The sequence below is a fragment of the Amphiprion ocellaris genome, chromosome 15, assembly GCF_022539595.1.
Source record: "Amphiprion ocellaris isolate individual 3 ecotype Okinawa chromosome 15, ASM2253959v1, whole genome shotgun sequence".
In the NCBI taxonomy this organism is placed as follows: domain Eukaryota; kingdom Metazoa; phylum Chordata; class Actinopteri; family Pomacentridae; genus Amphiprion; species Amphiprion ocellaris.
The window spans coordinates 8744975-8756674 of record NC_072780.1 but is presented as its reverse complement, the minus strand read 5'-3'; the positions used below and the strand labels follow the sequence as shown (position 1 = coordinate 8756674).

At 37.7% G+C, this 11700-nt stretch overlaps 1 protein-coding gene across 1 annotated transcript; it reads right to left on the bottom strand.

Moving 5' to 3' along the window:
- Positions 1-441: 441 nt before the first annotated feature.
- Positions 442-11550, bottom strand: ptdss1b (phosphatidylserine synthase 1b). Its single transcript, XM_023263005.3, has 13 exons — positions 11238-11550; positions 11056-11147; positions 10560-10604; positions 10348-10472; positions 9471-9629; positions 8758-8909; positions 7320-7461; positions 6977-7089; positions 6654-6719; positions 5498-5597; positions 5104-5163; positions 4600-4678; positions 442-4503 (listed from the first exon to the last, which is right to left on the bottom strand). Exons 1-13 carry the CDS (start codon positions 11414-11416, stop codon positions 4406-4408), a joined length of 1410 nt encoding a protein of 469 aa, XP_023118773.1. The 5' UTR covers positions 11417-11550; the 3' UTR covers positions 442-4405.
- Positions 11551-11700: the final 150 nt, after the last annotated feature.

The window sequence follows — 11700 nt, the reverse complement described above, 5'->3', positions numbered from 1 at the left end:
ATAGATAGATAGATAGATAGATAGATAGATAGATAGATAGATAGATAGATAGATAGATAGATAGATAGATAGATAGATAGATAGATAGATAGATAGATAGATAGATAGATAGATAGATAGATAGATCACGTATGTATATAGAAAATTAAAATAGACCACAGTATGAGTTTTTTGTCCTGTGGCAAAATAAACTGAAGGATAAAATGATGTGAGCTGACTCTAGGATGTCATTGTGGTAGTTTATAGAATTATATCTCAGTTGACTCACATCATACACACATTACATGTAATTATGAACACAAAAATGGAAAAAAATAATGCACATTTTAACTGTTCTAATAATAACGGTGTGAATAAAATGTACAGTCAACAGCTAGTTCCTGTGTGTCCTTTCATTTGAAATGGACAAATATTTCCTGATGCTATTTTGATAAAAGAAAATCACTTACACAACAACTTTATTGTTTTGTAGACAATTGTAAATGTGGTGAGCTTTGGCAAATATAAGCACAAATAAATTAAATCAACAAAATTACCAGGCGACCATTATCCACTCAAATGACTGACATAGTAGTAGTAGTAATAGTTTTAGTTTTTCTCGTAAAGCTTTAAAGATTGAATGGCCACAGTTGAGTTCAATAATTCATTTCACAACACATAAAGCACTAAATAAAAATCGACAGACATTTTTGAATTGGGTCAAATTAAGTCCTTCTTATTATCCTTTTATGACAGTGACATGGAGTGGGTAGAATTTTGTATTTTATTTTTTCACAAAAACAGCAAGAACAACACATTAGGAATTTCAGATATTGAAAATTTTGATACACACAGTCTTGGTCTAGTATTGACAGTATGCAAACTGAATAAAATGCCTACTAGTAACACCAACATTTCAGTTTATTATTATTATTTACACATTTTAAAATCTGTACAAAAGGCAGCTAATATTAAACTGCATTTTACAATACTCAACAGGCAAAAACTTTTCAAAGCTTAGAAGTGTTTCACTCACAGAAATTCATGCAAATTTGAATTCAAAATTTTAACTACAAAACTGCGTAGCAATTTATCCTCCATAGCACTGCTTCTTTGGTTGGTGGCAGCTCCTAATCTGTAATTTGAAGGCTATCTTGATTTTCTTCATGGTGTAAAACACAGCACATCTCTAATAAAGGTTTAGTTGTTCTTAAGTGGTCAAAAAAGATTATGTTCATCATTGCATGATATTGTTCACTAAGTATGAACACCAGCACTAATTGGTATGTGATAAGGTGCTTTAATTATTCACTTCATTGGCTTCATGTTGCTTTCTGTCACTTCTCATGGAATGCTTTAAAACAGTGGATGTGATGGGGAGGAAATGGCATTTAACAAACATCTATTACCTTCTTCCACAACGACAGTCTTTGAACCTTAATAGTGGCCTTGCTCGTCATAGCAAATTGTTTCTGCCCTCCTCGCATTTTGCATAAAGGTTGTCATCTGGAGTACGACATCCAGTATACCCTCATCACATCTTGTGAAGGCGAAGAGGTCTATTGGCCTCTCTATGCTCCTGCAGGACTTTTGGTTAAGAGAAGCCACGGATTCTGCATGAACCTGAGAAATAGGAATCTCCTTGAAATGGAAATCTTCTTGGAATGAATCTCGATGATGAAGTAGTAGCTTATGCTTTGCTCCTTTCTGTCAACAACTCCCATGTTTCTGTTGTAAAAAAAACAACTCTGGATTTGAGCGGCATCCTTCTTCTCTCAATGTGCTTGAAATAGTGAACAACCTTCTTGATGGGCATCATAGTCTATTGTGACATCTACCTAGAAGGAGGGGAGTAGTAGTAAACACAGCTTTGCCTGGGCTGGTTGGGTCTTCAAGTCCCTCACATGGTTGGCCCTCAGGGTGATGTGGTACAGATTCCCTTCTCACCGAGGGCCTGAAACAATGGGAGGGATGCGAAGAACTCATCCAAAGTGGCCTGAAGTCTTACATCCTGTGGCAATGAATCTAAAAGCTCCATAACCATAGAGTCATCAAGCCTGACATCCAGCACTCTGGCACACCTCCCAGTGTACGGTTGGCAATGGATAAGGTATCCTGGGTTGTGCCAGGCACCGTATCTTGTATCCAAACCGTATTGATTTTCCCTTGATGAAATGCTTGGTGAAATGTTTGCCATAGTAGGTAATCATTGCCTCACCTACGCAGACATGCTGTTCTGTCTGGAAACCTTTGGCAAAATCTGATCCTCTATTATTTACCAGGGACCTTATCTTGCCAAGTTGGTCACCAGGGGAAAACTGTTGTTATCTATCGTGGTTGAGGCACAACATGATTTAGACATCATCATCATCTTCACTCATCATGCAATGCCACGGTAGTGTGCTGTAGCCATTTATCAGCAGCACTGCCAAGAAAGCTCTCATTTGTACAAACATTGTGGTTGTGCTTCCCCTCGTAAATGCAAATCGGTTTCTCTGGTGAAACTCAACAATCAGCTTGCTGTCTAAGAACTCTTCAAACCATAAACATAGTTCCCACTAAGTCTTCATCACTGTTCCCATCGCTCCATTCTATGCAAATTTCTATGCAAATTTTTCCTTCTCTCTCTTTTGTACCATTTTTTTCATTCAATGTCTTTTTCAGCATTTACAGTTGTATCCTTGAGTAGATTCTCCTCATTCAGTGCATTTTCAGCATTGGCACTCATACAAGCCACTTGTGGTGTCTGTTCTTCTTCCGCATTCTCAGCTTCAATGATTTGGTCCTTTTGTCCGTTTTTTTTAGAAGATCACATCTGCTTCAAAATCTAGATGACGACCAGCCTTCCACAAATATCCTCATCTCCACTATCCTCTGCACTGTCACTAGTCTCACAACCTTGAGTCTTAATAAAAGTGTCTACGCTTTCAGTGTCAACTATAGATGGTTTGTGGTGCCAACTTATGTTACCAATTCAATCACCACCTAAACAATTAATCTTTATGAAAATTTAGTCATATTTCCCTTGCTGCACCTCTTACCCCGTGTCTGCCAGGAAGACTGACAGCTACTAACTGCACCAAGCCAGATATGTGAACAAAAATATCCTTGTCCCACAATTTTAAACCACAGATAGTTGTGAACAGTTATTTTGGCTTTGGACTTCATTGCTCTCTTTCTGTTTGGTCCACGTGTTGCTCATGCTGGTGGGATCTAAATCTATTAATACAGTCACTATATCCAGAGGTGTCTTCCTCATGGGGATGAAAAGCAAGCATAAATCATTACATTTTTAGGTGAAGACACACTTTCACGTATGAGTAAAGTTGGGTTAGGGCAAGCAGTAGTCATGGTTAAGGTTAATGTCAGTTTCCACAAAAGTAATTTAAGTTAATGAGTCTCTGGTCATTAACTTCATACATTTTCTTGAACATGTGGCCATCAGAAGGGTCAGAGTGTTTTTCTGGAAAATCATAAAATGAATAACCCCATGTAACTAACCCCTAAATATAGCATACCACAGAAATGGCTCTATTTTAAAAACTACAAGGAGTTTTATAAAATGCTTTGCAATGTTGAATTCAGAACAACTTCATTTTCAGTAATATGTGTATAAATTCCAGTATAAATCTGGTATTTAGCATTGCAAATTACTGATGCTCATATTTTTGTGATTTGTTTTGTTTTTAGAGGATTATTTGTCTCTCAATTAAGAAATGACAAATGTGAAATCCAAAATTTTGATTTTGTCACATGTGGCCACGTGTCTTAACGATTTCCCAAGAAAATGCTAAGTTTCGAACTCCCACATTAAAAATGCTGTGGGGATGTTCTTTAACATAACTCAATACATACTGCTATTCAAAAACATAACAGCCAGTAAAGTTAAGTGCAAAAGGTGCTTGTAGCATCTGCTGTATGGTCTCAGGGCAGTGGGTTTGGGCTGGTTTGTATACCACAAATAATGGCTTGTCTCAGTGGAAAGAATTCTAACAACATTCACTCTTCTGTTAAATAGACTAAAACAGAGATGCTAAAGCTAACATACTATTTTTTACAGTGCAACTAAGGCTCTTTCCTCTTTCAAAATTCAGTGCATATTACTTAATTTAAGTCTATTTACAAAAATGTATCGTATTAAAAACAAAAAATCATTTCTACGGAGAGTCAGGAGCCCAGTCTGTAGATCTATAAAGCTTTTAGCTCATTGTTGTGTTTTGCATCTGACTTCCACACCTGGTGGAACTCTGAATACTATATCAAGCCCTTTAGATGTGACTTTGGCTTATTTTCTTTGGCTTTTCGCATTCTGGGATTCATTAAACCAATGATCCATCTTTAAGTATTCAGTAAATTCAGCTGCATACTGTATTCCTCTTGCTGAATCTCCTACATGGAGGATGTGAATACTCAGCGTTAGTGCTGCTTATTGTCTCTTTCCTCCATGGCCATTCACAAATCTGCTCCTCCCAGAGGTTTTCCTCCGTTTTGTAGGTTGTAAACTTCTTAAGGAATCCCTTGGAGCTATAAAATGACAAAAACATGAGACATAATCGCGTTAAACATTTAGAATGGAGCTGAGTGAGGAGTTGTTACCAGTCTGCCCGTTATGTGACTGACCTGCAAGACCATCTGGGATGAAACCACATGAGTCAACAACACTGCTGTCAGTACAGTCCTCACTTTGCAAAGAAGAGTTCTGTCAACAGAAGGAAGCTCAGAGTGAGTGGCATTTCTGACAAATACAAATAAGCTGCAAAACTATTTAACATCTATATGAAAACTGCAATTTCTATGACCTTCTCTGGTTCAAAATTTCAAGACATTTTGTATGTTACAGCAGCAAAAACACAAGTTCAAATAAGATTTATTATGACTGATTTAGCTGCTTTGGTTTTAGAGTCTTGCTTTCTTACACACAATCAAAGTCATTTTTAATATTAGTAACGCTAGTAATTTTCCAACTATGGTAAGCCAAAATGTCAGATGAGAAAAGGTTGATTGTGCCAATTTATAACAGCAACACACAAGCAAAGACTATTTTAAGTTACTCTTAAAACATTTTGTAAATCAAAACTTAAAATCTCATAAACATATTCTCTCAAAACCAAAACAAAATCTTACCTTCATTTTATTTTGCTCATACCACATCATCCCATATAAACACAGAAGTGTGATGAGTGCCTGAAGAAGTTGATAAGAAAAGATGAGGGTGCAAAACAGAAATTCAATCAGCTTAAAGAAAATACAGAAAGCAACCATAAAATAGAAAACTGCTCCTGCAGCATCTGAGTGTCTATTTGCATAACTGATTAGAAGCAAAAGGCAGAAGCAAAGTGGCATTTTTAATATATTGTCTTCATCACAGGAACTCAACACAGTTTTTATAAGACTGACACTGGGAACATTGGTGCATAACACTGATCTATCTATTGAGGACTGACTGATACAGCACATATGGTTTAACGGTATGTATATCCATACACACACACACATACACACACTTGTCATTTCTTACCAGACAGAGCAGCCACAGGAGTACGTAGCGAATTTGTGTCTTGGAAAACAAGTCATGGCCAAATTTCACACAAGCAAGAGCCTCCAGGAAAGCAATAGCTCTGAAGGGAAATACAAGAATGCAATTAGACAAACAGTGTGTTTGATTTGAAAATTTTAAAAGCATACTGCCGTATTTAACAATGGCCCCCTCTATGGGTGATATATTTGCACTGCATTGGAACTCTACTGTGGATGCATAGCACTTGTGGCATGCCAGTCCAAATGCATGTTCTCTATACATTTGTTCCCCACTGTTCATGTCCATAACCAATGTTCACCAGCCACACTGCAGTGGGGAAACTCTCTTTCACTTCTAAAGGTTACACTGCAGGAGTAAACCTCAGACAAGACAGCAGTCTCACAGTTTTGTAATTCATGCTGATGTGGAGTGCTCGTCTCGTTTCTATGGCAACTGGAGCAGACTAGGAGCATCGGCAGCTTTGTGTCTGAGATGAGGTCAATAACTACGTAATGTTGTGAATTTCAATTTGAGTAGAAACTAAATGAATCGGAAAAAGCCGACTCAAATGTTCACATAAAAACAAAATTAATACTGTGGGCCAAAAAGACCAGTCCAATGTGGCCTGCTTTAAGTCTGACTGAACTGGGGCCACTGGGCAGGAAGTTTCATTCACTGACCAGTCGAAACTGTGTGGGAGGTCTTTGATTGGTTGATGTATTTGAATTTGAACCATCAACTGTTTGGCCCGCCAATACAGTTTAACCATAAAGAGGACAAACACGTGACATTGTTGACGAATGACACTGTTGCCATTGTGATTGGTTTGATTAGAAACAGGAATATCTAACCAGCGCAGACACAACCCCTTCACTGTGATCCATGCCGACCTGATCAACGAACATGCCAGAGTCTGGACAAAGTTCAGTTTGCTTACCAGACTCCTCCTGCCACTGCTACATATCAGTGTTGTAACTAAGAAGGAGATTCAAACAAATTTTATCCAAAACATGGTCAGTGTAATGAAAAATATAATAAAACTGATTTTTTAGGATAATCCTTAAAAATATTCATACAAGGGCACATAAAGGGTTTTTCAACTACTATACAAGCAGACAATAGAAATGAATAGACTGACAGGACAAAGGGTACTTACCCAAACACCCAACACTGTGTGCCAACTCGTTTACACTGGGTGTCTGTCAGGTATGCATAATATTGTCTGAAAGAGATTTAACAGGATCTTCGTCACAAATACATCAAGCACTAATAACGTCTCAAACACACATCAGAAAACAGCTGAAACCGATGCCTCTTTTTATAGCCCAGGACTATTTGCAAATCCAGGATTTAATACCACTTTAAATGAAAGGTAGTGTTTCTGTAAGTTCTCAACATGTATTTAAATTCAGTTTATCATCATAATTCTTACTGCTGATAGGTTGAGTGCAAAGATGTTGTTTTGAAGTTTAAACATACCGTACGGTGGGTGCAGTGATGACTCCAACAAGGAGGATACGACACCAGCTGAGAGGGTGAGAGGCTTGGAAGATGAAGATGTGCTTGAGGAAGAACGTGTTCAACTCTGTCAGCTGTGAATATGAATAATGTAAAAAAAAAGGTTTAATAAGGTTCTTCATAGATGTGTTTACCGAAAATGTTGAACTGCAAAACAGCAAATGCAATAGAGAGGCTTTTCTTGAATAAGTGACTCTTTTATAAAATTAAATGAAAGATTATCAGCTGATCTTCAACCACTGCCCAAATACCAGGAACTGACTGTGAGAAACATTTCTAAATCAAAGGTCAAAGCATACACTACCTGCCATAGGATCATAAAGAGATAGATGCCTGCTAATCGCTGGAAGGAGGACTTTGGGTCAAACCAGCGCACAAAAGTCCAGCTGGCAGGGGTGAACTGGAGAACAGCTCGCTTGATCTTCCCCGTGGTGGTGTGGATCTCTCTGAACAGAAACAATAGTGCAATCTTGGAATATAATCACAAGTACAAACATGCACTCCTGATTTAAACATTAACAAGAGGCTATTGTTGCACTGCAAGGAACAGTGCCACCTTTAACATTATTAGTTCCCCCTGTGCTTTTCAGCTATGTCAAGTAAAAAGGTCTGCTGTCAAAAGATCTCTGAAAATGTTTCATTTAGGAATAATAAATGAAACAACAGTGATAGCAAGTCTATCTAGACTTATGTCAATGAGATGTATTCAAACTTGAACTCATTTTGACAGGGAAGAAAGGACGCTGTTTACCGTTTATCAAGCAATCACATCAAGCAAAACCAAAATTTGCACAACAGAACCTAACACCAGTATTGTTACCGGCTGCTATGTGTTTGGGAGAAAATTCAGATGTAGTAATGGAACCATAACCTTTGCAAATGGCATTTTATAGTTTGGCAAGTAAAAGTTAAAGTCCCTTCTACAGTCCTGAGCTGAACCCCAAAAAACTAATTTCTTTGTATGAGAGTTGCATATATTTAGAAGTTTTTATTCATGAAAATAACCCCTTCATGCTTTAAAAATGGCTTTGTTGTTACTCTTATGCTCACCCTTTGCTGCTCACAGCAACTGGAGCACACCAGCTCACCTACGACTCAAAAACCGTAAAACTAGTCCTTGCAACACGATGGCCAGTCGTAATATTGGAGTAATTCAGCCGTATGTGGTTGACACAGAAACAGATTCTGAAGAAGAATGACACAAAAAGCTCCACTCCACAAGTTGACAGGATTGTTCCTTAGGTGTTCTACGTGTGAAACGCAGAAGTTTAAAAAAACACTAGATGCACAAGTTACTAAGGAAAAAGTTAGATTTTCACTGGAGAGAGTCTTTACAATGTAAGAGTTAAAAAAGAGTTCTACCAGTCTTAACACTTGGAGCAGTACACTTGGATTGTTTAAGGTTGTTGGCTTGTAATGCTTCTTTATTATGCCATTACTATAAAAAAATATATTGTGATATATTGTCCTTTTATTATGACCTACTGTCCTGTGTTTGATTGTATGTTTCACTGTTATGTTTTCTTTGTGTACTTTTTGCAGTGTGCTTTTACTGTGACTTACTGTCCTATGTATCGCTGTCTTTTTTTCTGTTTATTTTAACCTGCCTAGGGACTGCGGATGTAAATTAGCATTGCTGCTATAATCGGGCATATTTACGTCCATTGCTGTCTAAACAGACGTTCATTAATGTGCACTGTCCCTATCAAATAAATAAATAAAACAGAGGTGAAAACACTGACTTGATGCTGGCCCAGCGGTAGGTCCTCATCTCCAGGAAGTGACATACTGTCATACCCAGCCAGATTCCTCCTCCATTGCACAACAATATGTCCAGTATCACCTGATCCCACCAGCACTCCGCAAAGTTTGGCAGAAGGTGCATGAAGAACAGCTGTGGAAAAAAAATTAAAGAGAGACAAAAAATAATACTATTTATATGGTGAGAGGATTATAACATAGGGTGAAAATATTAAAAGTTTTTACAATTAATTTCTGATTATAAACTGTAAATTTTAATGCTATTTGAGAAGCTGAAGCACTTTGTTTGGTCACAAGGTTCATGACAGTCAATTCAGTGATGAGTAAATCTGGTATTAGGCGAGGTCACGTAATCTAATCCTTCCAGTCAACAATTGGCAGCTGTCAAGGCAACAACTCTTGCTATGTGCAGAAACTCACACTTGTACTACTGTTCTGTTATGATCACTTTCTGACATATAAACAATCCCTGTTGCCTGCACAGGCTAATCAGAAGCAACTCTGTTTTATTGCATGAGCTGGATCACTAGAAATGACTAATAATCACTTTTCTGCAGAATCTTGTAGCCTTTGAGCATAAATACACAATATGTTAATATCCAGGATATAAACATCAATATGTGCATGATTTGAATTCCATATTTTTAATGCAGGCAGATTAAGTCTGATGTCCTCTTGATCATAAGCATGTTACCTCAGTGAGTTCCCAGGTGATGCTGATGGTCCAACACAAGCCGTAGCTGCGGATCAGCAAAGCCTTCATAGCCCACCCGGCAAAGTGGCCGAACGCAAAGATGTCAAAGTGGCTCAGTATGCGCTCCCATGTTATCACTGTACAGTTTACAGCATACTCCTGTAGAATGGAAAACAAAGGTCACAAAATGGCATCGCCTAAAAACTCATCTCAAAACAGAAGTGCTCACAGTCACATTGCTCTTTTAGTAGACATCTTCATAATGTCACAATTAATGTAGTTTTCTTTTATTTAACTTTGAAGGTTATGCAAAATGCCTTTACATCACTCTGCTCAGTAACTGCAAGGTCTGTTACAGTAGCATCATTGTACTAAGGAGCTACACTCACATTTTAACAAATTCAGTCTAAACAACACATTTTCAGCTCATGTGAAAACAAGCTTTATTGAAATTTTTTTGGAAAAAAATATAAAGAAACATTAAGCTAAGGGTAAACTATCTGTGTGTGAAAGCTTTCCAGAAAACAAATTTTCAGTCTGAATATATTTTAGATCATGTGCATCAAATTATCCATGTTAGATAAAGACTGAAATGGGAACCAGAGCTCAGAGATAATGGATTCGAGTAAATTCTATAAAGCCCAAAACCACCATCTTGTTCCAGAATGATACATAGTGTAGACTTTCAGTATAGATTGATAAAGCCTGTCACTTGTAATTTTTCCACATTCATGCAGTAGTCATAAGAAAATAAGAAAATGTGCCAGGGAACAAGACAGCTCTGACAGAAAGAGGGCTACTCCTGGCCTCTATTTCTCAATCGGACATCTAACATACAAAATGTGATGCTGTGAAGTTTCGCATTTAACCTCTTTACCATGATATCAGCTTCCCGTTTGGCATAGCGCAGATTTGGGTCGAGCCAGTACATCAGAGTCTTCACTTGGTCCCAGTTCAGGAAAATGAGAAAGACGAGGAACAAGAAGTAGAGCACACTGAGGCCTATTTGAGACGAGAGAAAGTGAGTGAGGATAACGACGAGAGAAAACAGTATTTAAGCAGAAAAGCTGTATAACTCTAAAAACTCACCAAACACCATTCTCCATATTGCAGGGTGCGGTCGGGTGAAGGGTCCTGATGGAGAAAACATCATTGGTGGACTTGAATGTGGTTGTTTTTTTCATAGGACAAACAAAAGTCACAACTGAAGTAGATCTCCAACTTTTTATTGTATCATCTGCTGATTATTGTCTTGACAGAGCAAACTGTGAATTATTTTGAGTCAAAAAAATGAGAAATGTCACAAAATCCTAAAGCCTGTGGTGAATCTTCCAATCGTTTGATTCTAACCACAAAATATTCTATTTACTGTCACATGAGCGGCAAAATACTCACATTTCAAAAGCTATAAGCAGAGAATAGTTAGTATTTAAAGTACAAAAAAAATACTTAAACTAGTAGCTAAATTTGTAAATAATTAACTAATATTTCACATCAATTGAACCACTGCTTAAAAATACACTGGGACACTTTATTACATACCATTCAATGTTTTGGCCAGTGTAAGTGTGGGTACAAGACTTACCATTAGGAAAAGCCAGGACACTGACGACCAAGAAGAAGGACACAACCACCAATAGACCAACACGGAGGTTGTTGTCTGAGTGTTCATCATCCCTGTCAGGATACAATTTTACATATTAAAATAAACTTTGTTTTAAAGCTTATATTTCCCTGCACAATACAATTTTCAGGCTGATTTGTTACCTGGTAAACGCAAAGTACATCAAGCTGAGCACAGTGACTGTCAGCAGTGTGATAGTGTGTGGCTTATAGAAGAAGTCTATGCAGATATCTTCCACTTGTTGCTCGTTGATCATTCGGAAATGTAACTTGTAGTTGGCATCATCCCTCCGCAGTGTCCGGGAACCTGCGGTGGCCGCCATGTCGCTGTTGTTGGCTATTTTCTGAATTTTACCAGACTAATTTCAACAGCTCAAATTAAAAAGTTCTGAGACAAAACGATGTTGAAGAAGACGGCAACGAAGCCAGGAACCCCGAAGATGGACTGAACCACTTAGTTTCAAGAGGTGTTAGTATCCGAACACGAGTACGGAGGTCTCCACGAAAACAAAAAATGTTAACTTTAACAATATAATTTTATAGCATGTTGTCGTAGAGTATTTTTGATTCCAGCTTTTACGAAATGTATCATCTGTACAGGTATATT